Genomic DNA, 27698 nt, shown 5'->3' with positions numbered 1-27698 from the left:
GCTCAGGTCCTGTTAACTACAATAGGATAGTAAAATGATCTCCCTTCTATAAAATGGGAAAATCAAGGTTTGCTTTTTGGAATTCATATATTTTTTGAATATTTTTAAGCTGTGGAAGGTTGAATTCATGTACAGTATAAGGAATCCGTGTATATGCAGGGCTGACTGTAATTACAAAATGTGATATTTGTGCATTTATTATAAACTACTTGTCATTAGTTGGGGACAGCATTTTGTAATGCAGGGTGCTCTTGCTCAGAGCTCCAGATAGACAGAGTTCAGAGTTTTCCAGAATATTCCATTTCATTCTCCTTTCCCATTTTCTCTGTCTTCTCTCTCACCACAAGCATAAATGCTATTTGGTGGTCACTGAGCATGTTCACTCCTGAATGGGTTGTTTAGAATTATCCCACCATCTTTTTCTCATTGGCCTAGGAAGTATTTGTTGTTGCTTGCATTTGTCTAATCAAGCGCATGCTGTTCTGTTTATGTATACGGGCTGTAACCGCACTCAGAAATAAAGCATTTTGATATCACTTTAACTGTGGCATGGAATTCTGGGATTTGCAGTTTTGTGAGACATTTGGCCTTTCCTGTCAGAGAGCTCTGATGCTACAACAAACTACAGTTCCCAGAATTGCATAGCATTGAGCCATGGTAGTTAAAGTGATATTGGCGGGTTACAGACCGTGATATTGGCGGGTTACAGACCGCCATTTAGTATGTAATGAATACGTACTAGGGTTAGGAAGGGGCGGTGCTTCCGCACCCCCCTAACCCTGGTACGTATTCTGTACATACAATATGGCGGCGGCCGTTCCACATGGCCGCCGCCATATTTACGTATCAGACGCTGTGCGTCCGCACGTGTCGCGGCGTCTATGGCGTCGTGAGTCCGCCCCTGGCGCCTCGCGACGTCATAGAGGCACCACTTAAAGAAGCTCCATTTTGGAGCTTCTTTTTTGCTCTGTAACGGAGCCGTGCGGTTTGGCTGCAGCGGCTCCCTTATGGAGCAAACAGCAGCGGCAGAAGATCGCCACAAAGCGGCAGTTTATAACCCGCCATAAAACTGAATTATTTCTGTGGTGCAGATGCAGCCCTGGAAGCACAGTCAGCCATACATTTTTTATCCATGAATTCAACCATCCACAGCTTGAATATATATATATATATATATATATATATATATATACACACACACACACACACACACACACACGCACACACACACACACACCAAAAAAGCAAACCTTGCTTTTTCCATTTTTTTTAATAAGGGACACAATTTTATTATATCACTGTATTTAATGGAACATGAGCATCCACGGATTTTGGTATCCTCAGGGGGTCCTGGTACCAAACTGCAGTGGATACCAAGGGCCCACTGCATTATATTTTTCAAACTTTGTGTAAAGCCATCAGTAGGGATCCTGGATTTGGGGTATTTTGTGCCAGTGTCACCACAGTCATGGTAATAAACAGCAGGGGTGACTATGTGAGGGGTAGAAATGGCCTTGCCTAGGTGGGGGCTGATGCATTTCCTGCACTTATTGGTGGCAGGGGGATCATACGAGGCAGTTGCCCATCTGAATCCTTCTCCTATCATCCCAAAAGTCCAGCTGCTGGCCAGGGCGATGGGCTCATCAATAAACACTGGATGAGTCGATACCAGGATCTGGACCCATGCATAGACCAGCCCAACATACAGCTGTAATCAATAAAAGTTGGGACCATCTTTCCCCGCAACTAATTGGTATTCTGGCATTCTTTCTTGCAGAGCAGAGCTTGCCCTTGGACATGCAAGCCTCACAGCGTTGTAGACTCTCCAGCTTTGGAGGTCTTTAAACAGAGGTTGAATGGGCATCTTTCAGGAGTGCTCTAGTTATGTATTCCTGCATGCCAGGAGGTTGAACCAGGTGGCCCTTGTACCCCCTTCCAATTGTGATTCTATGAGAGGGTCTGCTCTGCTCTGTCTCTCCAGTTGTGGAATGCCCTCCCCATAGAGGCCCAATTGGTCCCAACGTTGGCTTCATTTCAGCAAAAAGAAGAAATGTTGCCTTTGTGGTAAAGCTTTTAGGGTCTAAAGATTTCCTCCAACTCTACTAATCAGCATGATTTTAAATCCTTTTAATTTATTTTAACTTGTTAAATTATTGAACACACTTAGACTGTTTACATTATTCCTTATTTTTTCAAATTTTTTAAAAAAGTCTTTAGATTATTTAAAGTGTTGTTATTGTATACTTCCCTGAGGTTCTTTATTTGATTTATTTATTATATTTATTCATATCTCACTCAGAAAGTCTCAAGTGAATACTTACATTTTGTACTATCTAGTCTGAAGAAATGTTTTGGAGAACGCAAAAGTTCACAATGGTTGTGGCATTTTAGTGATCCCAATAACGGGATGGGGCAGAATATGTAACTGAAAAAAATGCCAAAAGAAACCATAGATCAGAGCTTGGGAAAGTAACCTTTTTAAACTGCAACTCATAAAATTCCCCTATCCAAGAGGGCCAAAAGTAACTTTCCCATGCTCAGCCACAGATTCACATCAAGTTTGCTAATCCTAATTTATATATGTACATGGAATTTTTGAGATAGCTGCTATAATTCAGATAGAAACATGATAGCCAGCATAGTGTAGAGGTCTGAGCATTGGACTATGACTCTGGAAATCAGGATTCAATATCCCCACTTGGCCAAACCCACTCTCAGCCCCAGAAAACCCCATGATAGATTCACCTTAGAGTCAAGATAAAATAAAAACGACTTGATGGCATACATAAACAACAACAAGATAGAAACCTACTACATCATTGTGCAGCATGGTGGGGAGGACTGTGAGCCAGTGACCCCCTCATGCCTGCTCACTCTTCTGAGTCCAGGTGTTAATGCTCAATTTGAAAACCTCTGCTCTCCTTTGTTATTGTTTCTTATCTTTTAAATTTTAAACAAAATTTCAAGGGCTGAATAGCTCTTCAAATAGTGGGGGACTTTTTCTTTGAACAGCCTTTCAAAACAAGTCTGCTTTCTGTAAAGTAGGACACGCTGCCACCTTTAAGGTTTCTCTCATTCTTGCTGTGTGTGCATTGTTCACTGCAAGAACTCAAGGCATCTTTTATCTGGCAGTGACAGAGTTCAGAACATATGACAGCTTAATAGGTTGGCAGTGTCCGTATGGAGTTGTTTTTTGTAATATATCATTAATATCTAATCCACCCACAGCAGAGACTTCAGGGTGCAAGTGAGCAAATTACTGATCAAAGGCACTGATACCCAGATTGTGGAGCATTATCTCCCTAAATGTTTTCATTTTCGAGTGACTGAAAGCTCATTTGCAGAACAAAATTACATGCTTATGTTTATGTGGGGAAAGCATCCCGGATAAATGCATCACAGTATTCCGCTTTTCCTTTGACAGGCATTACAACAGTCTTTGGTGAATGTGTGACTTGTCAGTTTGTGAAAGTGTGAAGAGACCACTAATGGTTTCAAATATGAAAGTTAAATGAAATATTCATGCAGCAGGGAAGAGTGAACCCCTTTTGCATCTCTGCATTCCAGAAGACCAAAATGAATGTAGAGATATGGCCATAGTGAAAAGATCTAGCTGTATCAGTAGAATAAGGGACTCACCTCAGGCAGAAGATACTGAAATACAGCCACAAGGTGTTGGAGGAGGAAGCTGTATGAAACAAAATCTGCCCAGAGTCCCAAAGCTAGCTTGTTGCCTTCTGCTGCAGTGAAGTAGGATGCACTGGATAATCCCCTTAATGGTTGTGTGGAAGTGGGAATTTCAGGAGGTGTTGCTTGTCATGCAACCAGGTAAGAAGCAACACCTGCTAAAATTCCTTCTTCTCCTCAACCATTATAGGAGGAGCCATCTCCAGTTTTTATTCTGATAACCCTGCCATATCAGAAAGCCAACTCAGCTGCCAGTGGAGTTGGCTTTTCTGTATAAAACAGGAGAGGAAACCATCTTTTCTTCATCTCAGGCCACAAATTATATTGGACAATGAGTCTTAGGACTCAGCAAGGAAATTCTAGAGAGGTGGTTCTTAAGCTATCTCATATGGAGGACCAACAAGGTTTTTCCCCAATATTTTTTCCAGGGATTGGGAAAATATTTCTGGCTATTGACTACAAGTGTTGCTTGCTTTCTTGGAAACTCACTGTGCACTGGCAGCCAAAAGCTTGCAGACCAGAGCTGTTCGACAGTGGAATACTCTGCCTCTGAGTCTCCTTCTTTAGAGATTTTTAAGCAGAGGCTGGATGGCCATCTACCGGGAGTGCTTTGATTGTGTGTTCCTGCATAGCAGAGGGTTGGACTGGATGGCCCTTGGGATATCTTCCAATTCTATGATTCTGTGAGACTTGTATCAGTACATCAGCCACCTCTTTAAGAAGCAGTGTTTTAGTGCACTATATTTTCTGACCATTGACAAAAAGTAAGTCTCCAGTTGTTTTTTTACACTGGAGATACAAGAGAAAAGGGCAAGCAGTCATCCTTCAACAGCTGAAGGGATGTAAGGTAGAAGATGGAGTCAGCTTGTTTTCTGCTGCTCCAGAGAGTAGAACATGACTCAATGGATTAAATTACCAGAAAAGAGAATCTACCTAAAATGAGGAAGAATTTATTTACTATAACAGTTCAACTAGGAATAGACTGCCTTGCAGGATGGTAAACCCTGCTTCTTTGGAGATCTTTAGACAGAGGTTGGATGGGCATCTGTCAGGAGTGATTTCACTGTATTATCTTGCATGGCAGGGGGGCTTAGGCTATGGCCTTAAGTTGCCCTTTCCCGTCTAAGATTTTATAACTCTGTAAAAGAATGCCCAAAACTACTTTTACTTTCTCTTTTTGGTTTGAAACTTTGTAATATTTCTTCACTGACAAGTTGCTCCAGTCCTTTGACCACTCTGGGTGTCCTTTTCTGCACTTTTTCAGATGATTATGAAAAGGTAGTCCCATGCTTCCATAATTCTCCTTATAACAGGGACTGCATCCACACTGCAGAAATAATCCCGTTTGATACAACTTTAACTGCTATGGTTGAAGGCTATGGAATTCTGGGGATTCTAGTTTGTTGTGGCTCTGATGTTGTGCCACAATGAACTACACTCCCCAGAATTCCATAGCCTTGAGCTGTAGCCACTAAAGTGGTATCAACCCGGATTATTGCTGCACTGCAAATGCAACTTGGGAAAAGCAGAATAGATGATGCAAAATATGCAACAATTATGCAAAAAGTGCTTACATATAAAATAACCAAACTTGCTTTTTAATGCATGTAACTTGTACAACTCAGTTTTTACTTTCACAGAAAGGAAAACTTGCCAATTCGTTCCAGTTCTGTCTAAATCCCAAGGCAAACAATGAGATTTCAGATCAATCTGATCAATACTTATTTCTGTTACATTTGCCAAAACTGGACAAAGGTACTTCCCTTCCCAGCATTCAGATAAAGGGATAGATACATAGGCAATTTATTTCTAGGAAAATTAGGTAGTACAACAGGAAATGAGTCAAACAAAGGGAGCTAGCTCCATCCCATACAATGTCATGCCATATGCTGCAAAGAACTGAGCTGCATTAAATTAAGTCCCTTTTCTCTTATTTCTCTTGGACTAGAATACCCAATACATATAACCAGAGCGCATTAGAAAGCCCCGCATAAGTGCCACTTCTCTGTAGAGCACCATATAAGGTAAGGACATTTTTTAAAAAAAATGGGAGAAGGACCTCCTGCCCATTTTATACTAGCTGTTGTAATTTCATCCAGCCAGGAGAAAACACTTGAAGGTATTCACACTTGTGTGCAAGAACAAAATAAGCAAAGATTTACATCCTTAGAATAAAGCCTATCATGTAGATTAGGTTTTACATTAGAGCTGAAGGTACTGATCATCTGTTTGATCTTTGGGCTGGGGCTACAGCAAGAAAACGGGTTCCTGATTGAACTTCTGGAATGTCTGATGCCCGTGATGAAAGAAGACATTTTCAATATTTCAATACTGTCGCTGTTTTTTGTATTTTGGGGGACTGGATTCAAAAAAAGACAACAAAAATGTCATACCACACACAGTTCTTTCACATTTTTTTTAAAAAAATCAATTCACTTGTTACTCAGCTTAAAGGGGAGATGCTGATGTTTCAGTGCAATTTCTTTTAGTGTTTTTGAACAAACTTTCGTGTTCCACATCAGTAAATTAAAGTGTTTTGAAAATCTATTTGAAAATTTTAACCCCTTCCTTACTCTTTCCAGGATATTTCTTTGCAGGATCATTTCATTTATTCCATATGACAACACAGAAATGCCAAAGCAAGTTATGAAGAAGATACTGTATGTGCTGGAGCAAATCTGATATTTTTTTTTTTTTTGGATTTAGAACACCAAATTCATATAAAACCAGCACACATTTTTTAAAAGATGTTATGACCCCCAGTTTTGCAAGCCTGTGTAATCTCTGTTGGTTGGATGCAACCTAACCGATTGCATTTTATCTGAAAACAAGTCCTACTCAATTTGATGAAGCCTCCTTTCAAGTAAAGATGTTATCACACAATCCTCAGTCTCACCTGCCTTGCTGCAATCTCATTATTAAGAGAACAGAAATATACCAGTTTTGGAGTTTTTGTTATCAGACCTGCCTTCAGTTCCATAACAGGGGCATTTGGTGCCATTGACAGCCCCTGTGTGCTCTCTTCTTTATTTCCCCTTAACCTTGCTTCCCTGCCATATGCCCTACTCAGCATGCCTTTCATTTTTAATTTTAAAATATATATATAATGTAATTTTGGAGTGATGGGAATAAAATAATTTTAAAAATAAAAAAGAAGAAGAAGGGGGGAAAGAAAATGTAGTGGGGAAAGGTGGGGGGGAGAAAACAAGCTTCCTGGGAATAGCAAGAGGTAGAGTAGGAAAGGAGAAGACTGACATCATATAACTGCTCAATATCAGGACTGCCATGGACTGTCACTGTCACCCTGGTACAGTAATGGAATGGCAGCATGGTTGGCTACATATTGACAGGTTTCTTCATTAATGAAAAGATGCCCTCTAACCATGCTTCAGTGGCACATCAGCAATGAACTGGAGGCAACGTCATGCAATAGCTACTGCCAGGGTGTTACTCTCTTGCTCCAGCTGCAGTTTAAAACCCAAATGTGATAAAGTCCTTAGCATACAGAGGACTGCAACCCTAAAGAAGCCGCATAATTTCAAACAATAAGCCAGCAGCCCCTAAGTATCCTCAAATCTTACCTCTGAGAATATGGACTGCTCTCTGAGTGTTCCATTTCCCTGATGAATGGTTTCCTCCCAGGGCTTCCCCTTCACATTCTGCACATATTCCCCACCTCATATCTGTATTTGAGATTTATTTACTGCTAAGTGATGGATTAGTCAGGTCTGCAAATATCATCCTAGAATAGAGAAACCTGTGCTGCTTGTGCAAACATTAGATTTCCTTGGCTTGGCACAGATGCAAGTTTTGGCTTTTCAAATAATAGGTGCAAAATAAAAAGGTGAGAAGATGCTTCACCTATCGTGTTGTGATGTTTCACAAACTACAAGAACTGTTTCCATTCAATAGCCCTTAGGAGTGTTGAGACACAACTGCTTGTCTGCAGGCAAGGGGAAGTGGGAATAGAAAGGAGGTTCTTCACAGGAGTTAACACAGAGTTATAGGTATTCTTTACAGGGGACCAATGCCCCTTTCCATGGTCAACATTTTCCTCTAACAGTTGATCATATGTCCTATTCAGCAAACATCTCCAAAAATATTACCAGCTTCTGTCTTATTTTAATTAGAGTTTTCATTTATTTCCTTCTTTTACATGGAAATATCAACTTGTCAGTATAACAGAGAAAAGAAAAACAGTAATGAAAGAAAAGTAGTAAAGAATATGCACACAGTAAAAGCTGTCCAAAACTCCTTTAAAGTGCAGGTCTTTCCTGTTGGTCCCACTCATTCCTGATCTCCATGAATGGAGAAGAGCCCATATGTGTGAGAATTTCTTCACGTATTTGGACTCTATATTTTTGGGACATCCATACATATGTTGTAGTAAGAAGACTTAAATAATGGTTAATTCAACACTTTTCCCTTGCATGTGCTGAAAAGGAAGTGCTGCAAAGGGGAAGCTTTTAACTAAAGGTAAAGAAGTCCTTTAAATTCCCAGTAGCACATTTTCCACACTGGAGACATTGATGCTGCAGTTGAGTTTTCTCCTTAGTCCCACTCTGATATCCCAACAAGATTTGTACAAAACAAAAACAAAACCTCAAAAACAAACAAATCCCAAACACTGTTATGTAATTATTTGGTGACTCTGGGACTCTAAATAATTTAGTATGCAATATTATTAACCTAATGTATCCATATGAACAAATGAAAAGGCAATTTGTAAGTTTTTATTCCTTCCTCTCATTACCCAGTATGCATCTGAGTTTCAATCCCTTTTCCAATTTTTTTTTTGTCTGGAGGCACATTTACACAAAGCATTAATTACCAAGTGATACCCTTAAGTTTAACATGAGGCATAAATTCAGCAGGGAGACTGGACCATTATTTCTCAGCCTCAGTCCTCCACCTACATCTTCAATATAGGGATAGCAATCCTGGTCTGCCTTATAGAGTTGCTGCCAGAATACTAATATAAGATAAATGAAACTACTTTTGAACACTTAGAATGCATTATATAAATGTGTCATAAATACTACAGCTCATAATTTAACACACTTTTATTCAACGGATCTGTATAGATTCAAAAAGCAACATGCAAGACTCACATCACAACTTATACAATTACAACCTAACATCTAAATAATTAAATGTGGACATACTTATTTAGCTCTACTTAGTATCTAGTCTCTCTTCCATTCTTCTTTTTTCTCTTCTTTCTACCTACTTAATCTTTCTCCTTTTACCTCCTTTCTTTCATTCCCCTTCTTCACCATCCTCTCCTACCAATCATTCCTCCTTCCTCACTTACTCTTACTCTCTACCTACCTACATTACCTTCCCCTTTACTTCCCTTCCCCATAAGCAATAACACTATTTGTGGTCTAATCTTTTAAAATTTCCTATTCACTTAAAATTTTACTAAACATTTTCTTTACATTAATCAAAAATAACATCCATTAAAACACCCATTTACTTTTTTCCCCACAGTCCTGGTTATTATATCTGGAAAGAAGCTCCTTTTCGCAAAGTCTTTTTACATCTAGCAGGAGAAGGGCCCAACCAGGTGGCACCCCTCTTCTGGGGTGTTATCCTGTGTGGTCTGCACCCCCTGCACTCCCCTAGTGACTTTCAGCATTGGGGTGCAGCAGTGTGTCTGCAGAAAGCAATGTAATAAACCTTAAGCTAGAAAAGAATGGGATTTTCGTGTAGTTGATGCTGCTTTAGCTATGTGTGCCTGCCTAAAATTGGAAAGGTAAACAGCAGGTGATTCCAGACTCCCTTACTGAGTATGCATGAACAACAAAACAGAGAGAGAAAAGGAAAGCCGATAAGCCTGCCTCATCAGTTCCCCCCAACATGTTAAAAAAGCATAGATCTGACCACCAAAATGGAAATCATAATAAGCACAGTGGAGACTGATGAAGGAAAGAAAATCAGCCTTTGATACACTTTGGAAGAAAAACAGCAGCGTGTTTTTCTTCAGTATGCAAAGAGCTCTTGTAGCACCTTTGAGGCTCACTGAAAGAGAGAAGTTGGTACCATGCACTTTCCTAGATTTGAGCTTACTTCCTCAGATGCAAGGGGTAAAATGGAAAGTCCAGGGACAGACCTGTATATTAGTCTGTGGTGCAAGAATGTCCATAGGAGTGCAAGATTTTGTGAGTGTTGAGATAAGGTGACAAGTTTAGTTTAACTATGGTTGAATCCTCCTGCCTTGTCCCCCAACTACCACTGATGCATATGGACATTGCCTCTTTCATCCTCCTTTTTTGGTGATGCATTTTATCTTTTCAGCGGTGCAAGAGGCCACGCTAATAACCACATTCATACAGGACAAGAAGGCAGTATCTAACCTAAACTGCTTCTTGTGAATAAGGCCTCAGACTGAATTTATACTGTTCATTTGAAGCATATTCATTGTACTTTCTTCCAAAGTAGCTTTATGCTGCTTTAAAAATAAAGGAAGAAGACATCTTTAAGTCAACCTATTAATTATCAGAGAAGAACATGTGTCTCACTCTGTCTTGTTATTTTCTCCACCACCTCCTTTGAAAAAAGAGACTATATGTATACAAAGGTTGAGCAGAAACCATGCTCTGTTTACAAAGGAGGTGTTTCATTAGGCATCATGATAAATGTAGGTGGGAACTGCATCTAGCCACAAGTCATGAGATATTTATCAGGAATAAGAAATTAGAAGGCTTACGCATGAAGAGGTGTTCCCACGGAAGTGAAAAATGATTCCTGCTCAACCTCCCCTTCCCGTGTTGGTGCAAAGACTTTGATCAGTCCCAATGTCCTTATTCCCTTTTGTTAGCACAAAATGCAGTTCTCAGGACCAGTGTCAGTCTACATCAGGAGTACAAGATTTGCAGCCCTCCAGAAGTTGTTAAGACTCCAGTGCCCATCAGTCCCAGCCGCCATGCCCAACAGATTTGGAAAACTTTACTTTTTGGACTAACACTCCTAGAATCCTCTAACCAGTATGGTTACTAGTTGATCCCACTATGGGATTCTGGCAGCTGCGGTCCAGAAGAGAACATTTCCAGGCTCTGGGCAATGGTCAGGAATCATGGGAGTTAGAATCAAACAAACTCTGAAAGGCAAGATGCTTTCTGGTTGGGTCACCTGGGGGATTCTGGGAGCACTAATCCAGAACATAATATCTTCAAGATCTGGGCAGTGGTCAGGAATAATGAGTATCCAAATCCAAATCTAACAAAATCTGAATAGGTTAATCAAATAATGGATAGGTCAGCACCATGGATAACCCCTATTAAAGTTTTGACTAAAACCTTTCAGCACTATTGTGACCGCCAATGGCTTCCAGGACAGTAAGGTGGTGAATCTGATTCAGGTTGTAATCTGAAATAAGTTTAGCATCATGGATAACCCCTTTAAAGTTTTAACTAAAACCCAGGGGGGTTTCCTATCTTGACTGACAGGAGAGCCATCAGATGTTGCTGGTGGTCTACAGTCAGTCAAATATTGTAGAATGGAAGGTGGAGAAAATGTACATAAGGGCTGCATTTGCACTGCAGAAATAATCCAGTTTGATAGCACTTTAACTGCCATGGCTTAATGCTATGGAATTCTGGGAATTGTAGTTTTGTGACACATTTAGCCCTTTCTGTCAAAGAGCTCTGGTGCCACAACAAACTAGAGTTCCCAAGATTCCATAGCATTGAACCATGGCAATTAAAGTGGTGTCAAACTGGATTATTTCTGCAGTGCGGATGCACCCAGAGTGAAGATTTCTGGAATGAAAGACAAAGTTGGGGTAAAAACACTTGACTTTATCCAAGATCTTTTGGCCTGTTATCATAGAGGCTGAAAAGACATTTGTGTTAAACCAAGGCACAGTTTTATCTGAGGTATGTTTGTCTGAGACAAAATGTCTCTTGCTTTTGCTTTTCCTTGGTGTTTTTCCCCTCAATAAGTGCATTGCTGGGAACTATGAAAAATGACTTTTAAAGAGCAGCATGCACAGTAGAAAAAGCTGTGGAGAACTTTGGGGAAGAAATTAATTTTAGCACTGCAAAAAGAACACTCTGTCAGGGAACAGAGCGACTTCACTGATGAAAATTTTATTGAAACACGTTGAGTGGCCTTTGATTCATTTTCTTTCCCTCAGAGAAATAGTTTCTTGCCTAGTATCAACCTAAGTCCTGCTTCTCTTCACTTTTTGTGATTGCCATTCTCTGGCTTTGTCTTTTCTTTTTGAGCTGAATCAGGTAACAACCTGCTGGCTTCTACAAAGAACAGCTGGAGGCCTCACAGTTGCTTTCGTTTTAAAGAATAATGAACAGAATATATGTGAATGCAACACACCTATTAACCTGGACACTGATCGTGATACTGGGATTTTATTAACTTATCCATTACACTGGAAATGCGCCAGCAGGGATCCAGAGAGATCATAGTAGAAATGGCTGGAAGAATATACAGAACAAATCAGATTTGCCAGGCATCTCACTTGCACATTGCTGTCATGCTGTGTTTAATATGCTGTTTAATAGTACCTTGAGATTTTTCTATGAAGTTTGTGTACTGTTTAAACATTGTTCAGGATATTCAGCTGGGTATTTTGCAGAGTCAACAGCATGTCCCAGGTTTACCCTGTAAATATTCAGTTTGGTCAAAGAAAAGCATTATAGTCAAGATTATATTAACAATTTTTTTATTCTAATGTACCTAGTTTTTTATTTTATTTTATTGCCATTGTCATTGCCTGAAAGAATCATGCAATGGTTAGAGTCAAAGCTTTGGAAATGTACTTTTTTGGGGGGACTAGAACTTCCAGAATTCCCAACCAGCTAACTAAGAACATTCTTGGAATTGTAATCCAAAAAAGCAACTTTTCCAAACTCAAATAGGAACCAGTTCCTTGTCAGGGATGATGGGAGTTGTAGCTCTTCACCTCTGGCTCGAACTCACCACCTTGTTGCGCACCGGCGCTGACCAGTTTTGGCCAGTGGTTAAAGCTTTGCTCTAAAGCAGCAGAGTTACAGAGAATAGGCTGAAGACCCTGACAAACTCTCCAAGCCTTCTCACTCTTGCTTCCACAGAAGTCTTCACACTTCTTCAGGATCCAGCTGGCTCTTGTATCTTCACCCAAGACACCAGACAACTCAGTAGTCTTATATAAAAGATCTACTTGATTCTACTATATACAGCTCCAAAACTATCCAACAAAACTCCAATATTCCTCCAATACTCCTCACTACTACCCACTACTACCCACAAAATACATTGGGATTCATAGCAATTATTATAGTCATTGGAAAACACCACCCACTCTTGTCAGTATCCACCCAGTGGGCGTGTACAACCATTTTCATTGGTTCTCTTGGTTCATCCCATAATTAATGATTTCATCATCTCACCTTGTCCACTTAACAATTCTCAGGTGTGTTCAATTATCCACTTTGCATTTCTGTCCTTGGCATTTAGGACTTGCTAATCACATTACCATTTACACCTGTGTGGCTCCTAATTGCTTTTGCCGAATCATCCTGACTCTCACATACAAGTTTTATTTCTTTCACTGTATATCCCATGTTGCATTTTCTTTAACATTCCTTTGGCCATTCTGCCACAGGCTGCTGTTTCATCTTTCTCCCTAGAATGTGTCATGTTTACAGCAAATTAATTAATATCCATGAATGCAAATAATGATTACAAACAAGGCAGAGAAAGAGTGGCCTTAGAGACATCACTGGCTGTCTACACTTCTCTTTGTAACTCAGAGCAGAATGAAGAACTGTGTTCCTCCAGATGCTTTTGATCAGCAATTTCTATCAGTCCTAGTCAGTATAGCCAATGGTGAGCCACAGTGGGAACTGTAGTTCAGCAACATCTAGGGGACCAGAGGCTCCCACAACCGCCAACATTTCACAAATGAATATTGATACTTGTGTGGTATTCATATGGCCAACCAACATCATTTTTATTAGCAGGGACTATAGCATCATCTGCCCTCTCCCTTGTATTCCCCCATCACCTATGAGCTTAACTTTTATCTCCACAGTAGCAGGAATAAAATAGTTCTCCTCAGCAACAATGTATTATTACATATTGTTTGTTGTTAACTGTCCTCAAGTCAATCCTGACTCATGGCAACCCTGTACATGAGACATCTCCAAGAACCCCTATGCTCCACTGCTCTGCTTAGGTCCTATAAATCCAGGCCCATGGCCTCCCTAACTGAGCCTATCCATCTAGCATGTGGCCTTCCTATCATTCTACTTTACCATTCCTAGCATTATTTTCTCTTCTAGTGATTCATGCCTTGTCATGATGTGGCTAAAGTACGAAAGCCTTAACTTGATCATCTTGGTTTCCAGGGAGATTTCAGGGATGATCTGTTCTAGGACCCATTTATGAGTGTCCACAATATCCTCAACACTCTTCTCCAGCTCCACATCTCAAATGAATTGACCTTCTTCTGGTCAGCTTTCTTTTATTTCTTTTTTTTAATATTTCTTTTCTTTTTATTTCTATTAACTTCTTTTACAAATATACACCCTCCAACTTTTCACAGATGAAAATTGGGACACAGGTGGCCAGATAACATCAGTGTATGGTCATGATGGGGAAACTTATTGATGAGGATGAAGAAGAGACAAGTTAGGAGATGCTGCAGCAACATGCTTTTGCTTGAGTCTACAGGATTGGGCAAGATTCAATCCCCTCCTCCCACACCTCTCTCCTCCCCCACTAGGTGGAAAGTATTTTTGAACTTTGAACTCAGTTTGTAGCAACTGAAATAAGCTGAGGACTAAAAGGGGAAAAGAGGAATCATAGAATCATAGAGTTGGAAGAGACCACAAGGGCCACCCAGTCCAACGCCATTCTGCCATGCAGGAAATCACAATCAAAGCATCCCCATTGACAGATGGCCATCCAGCCTTTGAAGGTTATCGCATCAGTGCCTGAAACGTTTCTATTCTGTTCCGAAAATGTTTCAAGATGTAATGTTATGGGAACGGATATTATCGCATTCGAAAATGTAAAGCGTTCCGAGAACGTAACGGGAACACAATTTACCGCATTTGTCCTTATAGGAAGCGTGATAAGTATGAGAACGTTTCAATATTTGCACATGCGTATTTGTAACTGTGTATTCTTGTTCATGAGTACCACATACACAGAACAAAAGTCTTTTACAGGGAGATATTTGTGCAAACACAACCTAATCTTTTTATATACAAGATACATATAGACACACACACACACATGTATACACACATATAGTCCGCAATCTATATATACAAAAATTTATATATATATATATATATATATATATATATATAATATGCATATATATGTATATATTGTGTGTAATATATTTATATTATATATAATATATATTTTGTATATATTACATATTTAAAATATGTATATTGTATATATATTGTATGTATACTTTTAGACACACACACACACACATATATATATATATATATAAATGTTATACATATACATAAACATAGGGTTGCCATCCCTGGGGACCTCCAAACTAGGAAAAATGTAGGGCAATGTTTTAAAATGTAGGACTTTTAAAAAAAAATTTCCTGGCCAGGAAATTTTAAAAAGAAGGTCCTACATTTTTAAACCTTGTCCAGGGCCAGGCTAGAGCTGGGGAGACAGCCTCTCTCAAGCTCCAGCCAGGCTTTGGAGGACTCTGCAGTCGAGGAGCCCCATCCAGGGCCAGGCTAGAGCTTGGGAAACAGAATGCAGGGAGGGAAGTCCTTTCAGCCAATCACAACAAGGCAGAACATGGGAACGGAAGTAAGAACGGATTACATTACCGCTCTGACATTTCTTGGACCGTTTTAAAAATGTTTCCACAAGCTTGGATCACTTTTTCATCCGTTCCCTCCGAGGAACACATATGGAACACTTTGAGGGGTATGTAGAACCCGATGGGAACCCGATGGGGACAAAAACGTGCGGTAAAGTTGAAAGTGTTCCGTTCCAATCGGGTTCCAAAAATGTTCTCGGAATGCGATGCGATAAACTCCTTTGTTTAAAGACCTCCAAAGAAGGAGACTCCACCACACTCCGAGGGAGTGTGTTCCACTGCCGAACAGCCCTTACTGTCAGGAAGTTCCTCCTAATGTTGAGGTGGAATCTCTTTTCCTGTAGTTTGCATCCATTGTTCCGGGTCCTAGTCTCTGGAGAGCAGAAAACAAGCTTGCTCCCTCCTCAATATGACATCCCTTCAAGTATTTAAAGAGGGCTATCATATCACCTCTTAACCTTCTCTTCTCCATGCTAAACATCCCAAGCTCCTTAAGTCATTCTTCATAGGACATGGTTTCCAGACCCTTCGCCATTTTAGTCGCCCTCCTTTGGACACACTCCAGTTTCTCAATGTCCTTTTTGAATTGTGGTGCCCAGAACTGCACAATATTCCAGGTGGGGTCTGACCAAAGCAAAATAGAGTTGCACTATTACTTCTCTTGATCTAGACACTATACCTTTATTGATGCAACCTACAATTGCATTGGCCTTTTTAGCTGCCGTATCACACTGTTGACTCATGTTCAACTTGTGGTCTACTTGAGCTCCAGATCCCTTTCACACGTAGTCTCATTCAGCCAGGTGTCGAGGAGGAGGAGAGAGAAACTAGGACATTTTAAAGCATCTGAAATGTGGGACGACAGAGAATAAATCAAGACTGTCCACGTAGCCTTCAACTTTTTCATCCTGTTCCAGAACATAAGAATATACAAAGCCTGCTAGATCAAATCATAGGCCTACCTAGTCCAACAGTCAGTTCCAATATTGGCCGACTAGATTCCCTAATATGAAGGCCACAAGCAGGACATGAGCACTAAAGTGAGTTAAAAACTCTTTGGCATCATTTCAGTACAACCAATAAGTTTGTTGTTTTTAGCATTGCACAAGCATAGTATCAAATTGTGATGCAGGAATTCTATGTTGTTGCCATCTTTGATTTTCTGTATGCATGTAGTATGGCTTTCCTGAAGGTACTGTGAACTGCAAAGTGGTGACTTTCTCCTTAGCTTTTCCAAAAAAAGAATTTAATGCATGAGCTGAGACCAGCTTGTTGAGGTGGTTACTGACAGGACTCCTGCAGATAAAAATTACCAACTGTCTCTGCTTTTCCCTGGAGCAAACAAAGGCTTGAGCAAACAAACATCTCTGCTTCTCTGACATTTGTCAACACGTTTGAGTGTGGGATATATTTGTTACTAACCATGCTGTCTTGGTATGAAAAGGCAAGAGCCCATGGCAAAGGGAAATCCCCGTAAAAACACAGTCATATGAAAGGTTGTCTTTGCACTTGCTTTGTTATTTCTTTATCTTGTCCAGTAGGGGGAATGTATGCAGTAGTTAGTTTCTCAAAAAGAAGCTCTACAAGTAAGTCTATAAAAATAATGCTGAATTAAAAAAAGGAGGATATTTGTCATGAACACTTTCAAAAATCAGCTGCTGCTCAAACATCTCCCTTTTCGTCATTTTTTTTTTCTCAAGGAAGGCTGGAACAGGAAGCAGACGGGGAAGTTTTGACATGAAGGCCAGACAGGAATGTTTGTGATCCTGGAGGAATTCCAAGTCTGTTACCCACCACAAACTTGTTTGTGCAATGTGCAAAAATCCTATTCATTTATTTAATTTATATCCCATCTTTCTCCCAAAATGGGAGCCAAGGTAGGCTCACAATGCAAATTAAACCCGCTTTTTTTAAAAAAATCATAATTTTAAAACTTGTTAAGTAAACTACCCTATTTCTAACAGCACAGTTTAAAAGCAATTGAGGGCATTTCCAGACTGATGGAAAAGTCCCAGATATTGTTCCTGTTCTTTCTGATTTTATATTGGGTTACAATAAAATGAACTGGTATTTAAAGTCTCTAATTGTACCAGGAGCTGACAGAAAATGTTCTGGGATAAACAAAACATGTATGGATCTCCAAAATAAAAACAGAAAGAGTAGGAACAACCTCCAGTGAGCCCTTGCTGTCCTCTGGGATTTGGTTCCAGGACCACCACAACCCCTTAAATACCAAAGTCCATGAACAATCAACTCCCATTATAAACAATGGTATAGTACTATGGTGTCCTTTATATAAAAAAGCAAAATCAAGGTTTGCTTTTTGGAATTCTTAAAAAATATTTTCAAGTTGTGGATGGTTGAATCTCTGGATGCAGAATCTCTGGATACAGAGGGCCTACTAAATGGCACATCCTGGTCTTTTTTAATAGTTCTGAACACACCCACAATGAAGATATATGTAACACCCTCTGCCCCAATCAAAACACCTTGCCACAGCAACTAGTTAATAGCTAAATGCTTGGCTAAATAAAAAGAAGTTTGCCCCCTAGCAGAAGGAGAACAGGGAGGGAGCTAGCCTAGCCTCCTATGATGGGTAGATCCACAGTTTGAGAGCAAGCAAAGACCTATGTGTTCTCAGTAAACATGCATGCAATGATTGTAGGACCAAGGAAAAGCCCTGCTGGTTTTACACTGCAGTGGATCAGACTTAGTGGCGGTGCTGGACCAAGTCTTCCCTGAGACCAGCATCAATCCCTTTTAGACCCAAGGGAGAGAACATCTCTGGCCATCCCCCATGATTGGGTCCCAGCTAGTATGACCAAGACTGGCATCCCAGTGACAGTGATACCAGTGCACTTCATTCCTCACACAGCTGGGGAATGAAACTGGACAAGCAGTAAACATTACCACGAGAGAGATCTATGTTTATCCTCTTCCCAAGATAATTTTCTTCTCAACAACATCAAGGTGCAGAAGGTATGTGACTGTAAGTGTGGGTGGGCAATGCCAGAAATAGCTGAGGGCCCTGGAGCAACAGTTTATTTGCACCATTAATAATCTAACCTTGGCTGGCATTGTCTAACGACAAAAGCAATGGCTCCCCCCACCATCATATTTCTGTTTTTTGTTTTTGTTTTTTACTTTCAAGTCATTTCTGACTTGTGGCGACTCTAAGCTGAACCTGTCATGGGGTTTTCTTAACAAGTTTCTTCAGAGGAGATTTACCACTGCCATCCTCTGAGGCTGAGAATGTATGACTAGCCTAGGGTCACCCAGTGGGTTTCAATGGCTGATCAGGGATTCAAAACCTGGTCTCCAGAATCATAGTCCTAGTGCTCAAACCACTACACCATACTAGCTGTCTACAATACACAAAGAAACAGCAATGAAAAAAAAGGCATTGCTCTAACTCCAGATTAGCTTCATGATTTCAGATAGCCAATTCCAATTATTTATTATATAATATATATAAATCTCAAATGTTTTGAATCACCACTCCCTGGGGAAAAATACATTTAAAAAGAAAAATCTAACGAGAGAAAGCACAGGAGTGAACAGTGAAAGAAAGTCACCTGGTGGTTACATGAAAAATAATTCTGCCTGACAATGGCAAACCTCCTCTGAACAAATCTTGCCAAGAAAACCCCATGATAGGGTCGCCATAAGTCAGAAATAACTTGAAGTCACAACAACAACAACAACAACAACAATCAAATAGTTAATACTACCATATATGGGAATCATGGCATATGGAATCAGGCAGTAAGAGACTTTTCTAAAAAGAAAGAGAGGCTTCAGTTGACAATGGTACAGGTATTCAAACCATAGCAAAGAAAAATGTGGAAAGCAGAACCTTAGGTCTTCAGCTGTTGTTGGATTTCAACCTCCATTATCTCCAACACATAAAATAAATGATTAAGAATGATGGAGTTGTAGCCCAACAACATATAGGGACCCAAAGTTGAGAACTACTAATCTGAAGGAAAAACAAATGGCAGTAAGACCAGACACTGTACTGGCAGGATATAGCTTCATATCTAAGACTTGTCACAAACAGCTGACAGGTAAAATAAGTTTTATAGATATGCTCCAGTTTCTAAGTCACATGTTTCCACTTCAGCATAAAGTCAATGTCCTTATTTAGAATGATAAAGGAACAAAGCAAAAAAAGTGGCGGGAGAACCACTAGGGAGACACTGACAATTCTGCAGTTCCAAATCATGCTGCAAAAACACTGAAAGCTTTTGGCTTCCGGCTGTGACATTTGACAAAGTTCCATTTGCAGAACAATTTTGAGAAGGCATTTTTCATGATAAAAAAGAAACCCAGAGGTTAGCCTTTAGCTGTGGGTGCAGATGGCAGTCATTTGTAAATACATTTGTACTGTATGGAGTTTATGCAGAAACGGGGGTTTAAATCAGAAAAAAACACAAAAGCGGGTTGATTTTCACACAACGTCGTTGTTAAAGTGATATTAACCTGAATGGAAAGTAGACAAAAACCGCTGCTTTTTACTTTCGGAATATCCCAAAAATAAAAAGGAGTGGCTTTTGTCTACTCTCCGTTTGGGTTAACATCAGTTTAACAACAACGTGTGTGAAAATCAACCCGCTTTTGCGGATTTATTCCAGCTTTTAAATTGCGTTTTTGTGCAGAATTTCTCCCATGTGATACACTCCTGTGTCTCTTATTTTTAATCTGCTTGTGCTTTGGTATTTTTATTTTGCATACTTTGCAATGGCCTTTACTTACAAGGACTAAATTGAACCAGTAATTGGGTATTTGCATTTCCACTTGTCTCTTATTAGCTTAATAAGAATTGCAGTGGGTTTTTTCCTGCTCATATAAGAGCTTCTACCATTCAGGAATGTGTCTTATTCTTCCTCAATAAAGAATGAATATGTAAATATACATAGGAAGGAATTCTCAACCAACAACCCGTTGGTTGAAAAATAAATTGTCAAAAAAGAAGGATGGACTCAAGTTAGGGACTACTGGAAAAAATACATGGCCAAATGTATGTAATATATAAGGAATTGGGGGGGGGGCTACCAGAAGATGACAAAACAAAGACAGAATTTGTCAGAAGGAAAAACAATAGTAGAAAAAAAGCAGAACAAAAATAGTAGAAAAAGCAATAGGAAATATGATAGTTTAATGGAAATCAGATCGTTTTTAAGGAATTCGATGAGATTGGATGAAAAGTCTAGTTTTAATGAATTAGATGGAATTAATAGTGTAAAGCAGAACTATAAGATGAAATATTATAAAAAATAAGATAAATGTCTTTTCCATTATGTGACAATAGTAGATTTTAGATATATTATGTTTATGTGTGTGTGTGTGTGTGTTAGTAGTATAAAGTAATCATCATCATCCTCATCATCATCATCTCCATCTGAAGGAATTCTGCCACAGTGTACAAACTAGAGAAAAGGGAAACATCTTAAAAGTCTGGGAATTAGCTGGTTATGAAGTATAAGAAACAATTCCACTGTCTCCTCAAAAATAAATTATCAAGACCTCAATGGTGAACAGGCAGTTTTGGGCAAATTTCACTTTGAGTTAATTCACTGGTTTGCTGTGTTCTCTCCACGATTTCATGGCCACATCCACCTTGAGGAGCATACTTCAGATATTATTCAGATGCCCTGAGTAGTGTACATGCATTCCTCTCCATTTTATTCTCACAACAACCCCGTGAGGTGTTGCAATAAAGATGCCAAAGCATTCCCTAGCTCCCATCAAAAACAAAAATGGCTTCTTAGGAAAGTAACATAAATGATTTAAAATAAGTATAGTTAGATCCTGCATCAGTTAGCTACACTAACTTCAACAGCCATCTCAACAGCAAGAACAAGAGAGTTTCTTCACCACTTATCATCCTGGGAACAAGACCAGCCAAAGTCATTTTCTTTTCTGAATAAAAAGACAAGAGACTGTGCTTACGAGGTCAACTGACAGGCTCCAGGTACCACAAACACATGTTGTTTATTTTGATGTTATTACTGAAAATTGCACAGCATTTTTCTGTTACAGAAAAACCTAGGGGAAGATTTTCTGTTACTCTGCAGAACCACCTAGTGGTTTTGGGAAGACTGCAAAGCAAGCTTGACTTCCTCACACTGTTCTCTCTGCACTTTGCTTATCCAGGAAAATATATTTTGTCTTACAAGTATAAGTGGGAATCATGCAGCTTCCAGATATTCTTGGAGTGCAAATGCCAGGCCCTGAGATCTGGCAACCTGTAACTATGTGCTGGAAAAGTTACTAGATCATTGGTCATGCTGAGTGTGGGATTCTGGGTATCCGGGAGTCTCCATGCACAAAAGGAACTATTCCAAGCTCAGATTTCCCAGCATATTTGTCCACCTACACTCCTCATTTTCAGGATGCAGTGTGTGAAATAAAACAGAGTCTGCTTTGAAATTCAGAGCGCAGCCCTATGACATAATTCTTCAAGAACTATTCTTTATAAACAGTAGGGGGAAGAAGTGTCTAACACTCTCATTTATCTAAATACCTCCCCTCTTGGTAGCTTCTACTAGGTGCACAAGTGAAAACATGCAGTTATCATATTGGTGTGTGCATATATTCCTTCACAGTTCTAATAGCATAGCAGTTGGAGGGAGACTCTATGGATTAGAGAAAGAATGCAGAAATTAATGTAGCACCAATCCCCTCTTCTAAACAGCCTTGTGGGAATGCTATTTATTAAAATACACTGTAAAACCATCTACACATGTCTAGTTTGACCCTGAGTCATATTTCACTTACAAGACAGGAAAAAGAGTGCTTTTCCCCCCAAATAATGAAATTTCTGAGCAAACAGGAAACAGGCAACAAACTGGTTTTGCTAGTTTCATGAGAGACATACTTTGTATTCTTCTATCTACAGAGAAGCGTTAAAAAACTGGACATTGTAATTATCTCAGGATGCAAATTTCATTTAATTATCCACTGTATTTATATCATACCTTGCCTTATAAAACTCCAAGGCATATCATATTAGTAATAATAAAAACAACACAATCAAACCCAAACCAAATGAAGACAGCAAGAGAACAAACCAGCTGTTTTTAAAATTGCCAAAAGCAGAAGTACGGGACAATATAAATAAATAAACTAGAAACTTATTTTACCTGCAATATAAATATCATAAGCTTAGGCAGTGCAATCCAGCCCTTTGAGGTACTCTGAACAGCGTGCTTGCTTTTAATGTTTCTTTTTGCCATCATGCAACCACAAAATTGCTAACCAAGTATCTCCCAAGCATTGAATTCCACTGGAACACAAGGGGGAAATAAAATTCCTGGCAGTGCTTCTTTGCCTTAAGCTCCTTAGAAATCAGATTACTCAGTTGAATATTGCAATTTTAGTTAGAGCCTCAGAAGAAAGGAAGAAAAATCAATAGTCTTCTTCTATGCTGAAATACTGTGCGATGAGGTTAACCACATTATCTAGCCCATCAATTCAAACGAAACTCAACTACCCTTCATGAAGTTGAGATACTTCTGAAATCCCACTGATATTGTTGGCACTCTAGTATATTTTTTTATACATTACAAAATCTGGATGATATGCACTCTAGTGCACCATAATGCTGGATCTGCAAAAAGAGGGAAGTGGGACTATCCCTGCCAAATTGGGACAGTTGGAAGATGTATTGTTATGAGATTGCTCTGTTGCAGTCCAAAGTATTTTGGGGTGGTTTGCTTTTGCCAGAGCAAGACCCAAGACCCATTTCTCTGAAGATGCCAGCCACAGATGCTGGCAAAACATCAGAAAGAAACTCTGCTAGAACATGGCCACATAGCCCGAAAAACCCACAAAATACTATGGATGCTGGCCATGAAAGCCTTTGACTTTACAAGACCCAAGAGTTTACAAATGGTTTCTTCCTAGTGGAGATAAAAGCAGATAGATAGATAGATAGATAGATAGATAGATAGATAGATAGATAGATAGATAGATCAATTGATCACCACATGTATTTTTGGACACTCCTTGGAAGTATTGCTGTAAGGGCTATCATGATGGCAGTGCCTTTCATACAGCATAATTATAGCACTATGATTCCACTTGTAACTGCCATGGCAGCCTCCTATGGAATCCTGGACTTTGTAGTTTAGGGAGCCACTAGAGTTCCCTAAGTGAGAATTCTGAATAGCCATCCGGAAACTGTGAGTCCCAGGACTTCACAGGATGTTACCATGGTAGCTAAAGTGGAATCATAGTGCTATAATTCTGTAGTGTGAAAGGGTCCAAGGGTCTTTACTTGTCATTTCACCATCTTTCACATAACCACATTCCAAACACCCTCCGAAGCAGGAATGGCATCGTTACCTAGGGGAAGATTTGCACTTCCTCAGCAAGAAGATTTGGTTCGGCATTAGGAATACATGAAACAGCCACGTAACAGGTTAAGATTATTAATCTTTCTGGCCCAGTATTATTTGGCCTGACTGGCAGAGGCTGCCCAGGATCTCAGAATCTTCCCACGATCTGCTATATTGTTTTAAACCAGTGTTGCAGAAATTGACCCAAGAACATTTAGCCTACAAAGCATGTAGTGCCATGGCAAATGAGCCTCCCTCCTTCAGAAAAATATCATTTCCCCCTACTATTCCTTGGAAACATCATTCCTATTTTGCATGGCCACTGGCCATGACGGCTAGGGAATTCTGGGAGTTGTGCTCCAAAAAGCAACATTTCTAAGTTCTGCTCCCTGCTCCAAAGCTTCCCTGGGGAGAGATGTCTTCATCCTGTATAACAGCTGCTCATTTGTTGCTGTGCCAAGAACTGATTGTCTTGAAACTCATACAGGCAATTAAATGACAACAGTCTTTATGAGTTTCATTTTAAAGCCAAAAACAAACAAAACTCACTCACTACAAAATTAGTTTCCTTTTTCTAAAAGGTGAAGCACAACCACTTTACAGACCTCCAGTATAGCCTGGATTTACTCAGAAATAAGTCTGACTGAGTTCAATATCCCATGCCATATTAAAGTATGGGAATTTTGCCCAAAATCAGTATGGGAACTGTAGTCCAAAATCAGATCTTGGACTACAACTCACAGCATTCTTCACATTAGTTATGCTAACCAGGACTGCTGGGAGTTGCAGTCCAAAATAATCTGGAGGGCTGCATTTTTCCCAGTCCTGTTCTAATATAGAATTGCCAACCTGAACTCATTTTAAAGTCTTTCCTACTTCTTAAGGAACTCTTGAAATGGTGTTTGGAATCAGATGTTTTTTGCACCTGACAAAAGTAGTTCTTCTCTTGTTCAGACTCCAGTATTACACATTTAAAATACAGTACTATGTTTGTCTACCCAGAAGCAAGTCCCACTCCATACCCTCCAACATTTCACAAGTGAAAACAAAAACACATATGGCCAAGCAACATCCGAGTGTGGTCAAGATGGCAAGAGGTATTAATGAGGAATAGCATACAAGCTAGGATAAGCTGCAACAATTTGCTTTCGCCTGAGTCTACTGGGAAGAGTAAGTTTCTGCCTCTGTTCTCATCTCCCTTGTGCTAAGTTAACTGAGTGCAAACTGCTTTTGTACTCTGAGCTCAGTTTGCAGCAACTGAAGTAAACTGAGAGGGGGAGAGGAGAGGCTGAGAAAGAAACTGGGACATTTTTAAAAAACAGCTGAAAAATGGAAATAATCAGGACTGTCCCTGTCAAATTAGGACAGTCGCAGAGTATGCCACTGAGTATATAGGGTTATGGCTTTATAGAGCCTTGCTTTTTTTTTAAAGAAAGAGTACAAAAACATTTCAACCCTCATTAAATATAATTAACGTAAAAAAGATAATGACATTTAAATTATTTAAATAAAGTGGAATGATGAAAAGGAGGTACACATGACTATACACCTTCATTTTTGCTACTGGCATATTTCAGGAGCTATTGTGGTCTATTCTTACATTATTACATCCTTTGCATCTCAGGAATTGGGTTGTATTCAGCAGAAAGGTAATGCTATAATAAATAATAATGCCATAATAAATCAGAAATCTGTTAGCCAGTATTAAACAAGTTGGCCTCTAGCTTTCTTCCTGTTGAAATCACTAGGGGGACAATTTCAATCTTTTAAAAAATCCGAAAATGTTGCAAAAAAATGAGGGGTAGGAATGCACTTAGGGTACTCAACAACCATCTGCAAGGTGCATGTGGCTCACAGTCCACACTTTACCCATCTGTGGTCTTTAGGGTATCACAAATCTCATTGTTACATTCCTAAATGTAATTTCTCTCTCTTTCAAACAAGCACACACCCACCCCACATCTGTTGGACAATCTGTAACATGAACAGAGAAAAATATACTTACTTTGGTGGCTTCTCCATTGCCCTGTTCTCGAGATTTGCTTGGCAGTGGCCTGCTGATGGCTCTGCCTTCTGAAACTAATCCAGAGGCATGTTGCTCTTCTTCTGCCACCAGCTATTGGGTTTGCCTCTTGTTAACTTAGCTAGATATCAGCCACTCCAGCAGGGTGGGGCTGTTTAAACATGCTGTTGCATTCATAACTTCTGTAATTCAGCCCAAGAGCATGCAGTTAAATGATGCAGTGCACAGCTAGGCAGCTCTGACATTATATTGGTTTCCAGTGGCATCAGGCAATAAGCAAAAAATAACTCATCCTTTTAGGGTACTCAGCTTATTTCAACTGCTACAAACTGAGCTCAAAGTGTTCAGTATTACTTACCAGTCTTATTTTGATGATCTCCTGCAGTGTCAGTTGGTGGATCCCATGCCAGTAGGATGCTCAATCCGCTCCAGGTTTTAGCCTAATGTGCAAAACCTATTTGTGGGATAGTGGCCAGCACCTTGGACAGTTCCCTTGAGGACTAAAATGTGGAGCAGATTTTCTGCTCTCCTGATATGAAAGGTAGAAGCTGAATGGGTCATATCCACTATATTCCAAAGCAAACCTTTGTGGACTCCATCTTATCTGCACTACATAACTCTGTGTATAGTGTTAGAATTAACACAGGAGCCAGTGTGGAGTAGTGGTTTGAGTGTTGGACTATGACCCTGGAGCCCAGGGTTGGATTCCTCACACTGCCATGAAACCCACTGGGTGACCACAAGCAAGTCACATGCTCTCAGCCTCAGGAGAAGGCAATGGCAAACCTCTTCTGAACAAATCTGGTTAAGAAACCTCCATGATGAGTTGGGAACAAGTTGAAGGCATACAACAACAACAAAGAACATGATTTACCCCAAATAATCCTACAAATTGTACTTTGGCGGTTCTGAGTATTAGGTTACAAGATCCCCAACCTTTCATGAAAGAGAGTTCCCAAGATGCTGGCAAGGGAGGGGGGTGAAAATTGTATGTTATTCCAGTGTCTGAGACCCCTCTCCTGCATATAGATAGGTATAGTCAGGGGTGAGAAAACCTTGGCCATCTAGATGTCAGCTTCACCTCTCCAAGCTCCAAACATCCTGGCCAATGGCAAAGGGACTATAGCAGCTGTAGGCAAAAACATCTTGTCTTCACCTACAGCTGCTAAAGAATCCCTATTCCTGTACAGGTACCATTTTACACCCACTTACTTGTAAGTTCGATTCATCTCCATGGGTCTCTACTTCAGAGCACACATTATACACTTGCAAGGGTGGGCATGATAGGCATTTCCACATATTGTTATAATGCACTTCCCAGTGTTTCTCACAATTGGCAATGTGGTTAGGGGTTCTGGTTGTTGCAGTTCAACATTGTCTGGAAGGCAGCCTGATATCTCTCTCTGACATTAACCCCGCAGTGCTATATGTACACTTGTTTTAAGCATAGGCCCCATTAAACACTGTGGAACTTATAAGTAAATACACACAAGCGTATGCTAATCAGCTGAAGTCTCATATACACTTCATAGAGTAGAAGTCTCATTGAAACTGGTAAGATTTATTCATGAATAAAATTGTGAGGAACACTGGAAAGTGCATTATAACAATATGTGGAAGTGCCTATCAATTGAAGTGCCTAAGAAACACTGTGAAACTTATGAGTAAATGCATATAAGCGTATGCTAATCAGATGATATATACTTCACAGAGTGGAGGTCTCATTGAAATGGGCAATACTTATTCATGAATAAACATGGACAGGAAGGTGCTATTAAGATACTCCTGTGAGGAAGGTTATGAGGTAAAGGGGGTAATCCTTCATGGACACCAT

The 27698-nt window shown here is 39.8% G+C and overlaps 1 protein-coding gene across 1 annotated transcript in view; it reads right to left on the bottom strand.

The window, feature by feature from the left end:
* Nucleotides 1-25919, bottom strand: part of FER1L6 (fer-1 like family member 6) — a 125312-nt gene extending 99393 nt beyond the window's left edge. The window contains exon 1 of the mRNA XM_089518947.1: nucleotides 25847-25919. Within this exon, the coding sequence (XP_089375073.1) occupies nucleotides 25847-25863 (17 nt within the window). The 5' untranslated portion in view covers nucleotides 25864-25919. The remainder of the gene's footprint in view (nucleotides 1-25846) is intronic.
* Nucleotides 25920-27698: the final 1779 nt, after the last annotated feature.

Source organism: Sceloporus occidentalis, unplaced genomic scaffold, assembly GCF_023333645.1.
Source record: "Sceloporus occidentalis isolate IW3139 unplaced genomic scaffold, rSceOcc1.0.p SCAF_3, whole genome shotgun sequence".
Classification (NCBI taxonomy): Eukaryota; Metazoa; Chordata; class Lepidosauria; order Squamata; family Phrynosomatidae; genus Sceloporus; species Sceloporus occidentalis.
Note: the sequence above shows the minus strand (reverse complement) of the source record. Positions and strands in the feature narration are given on the sequence as shown.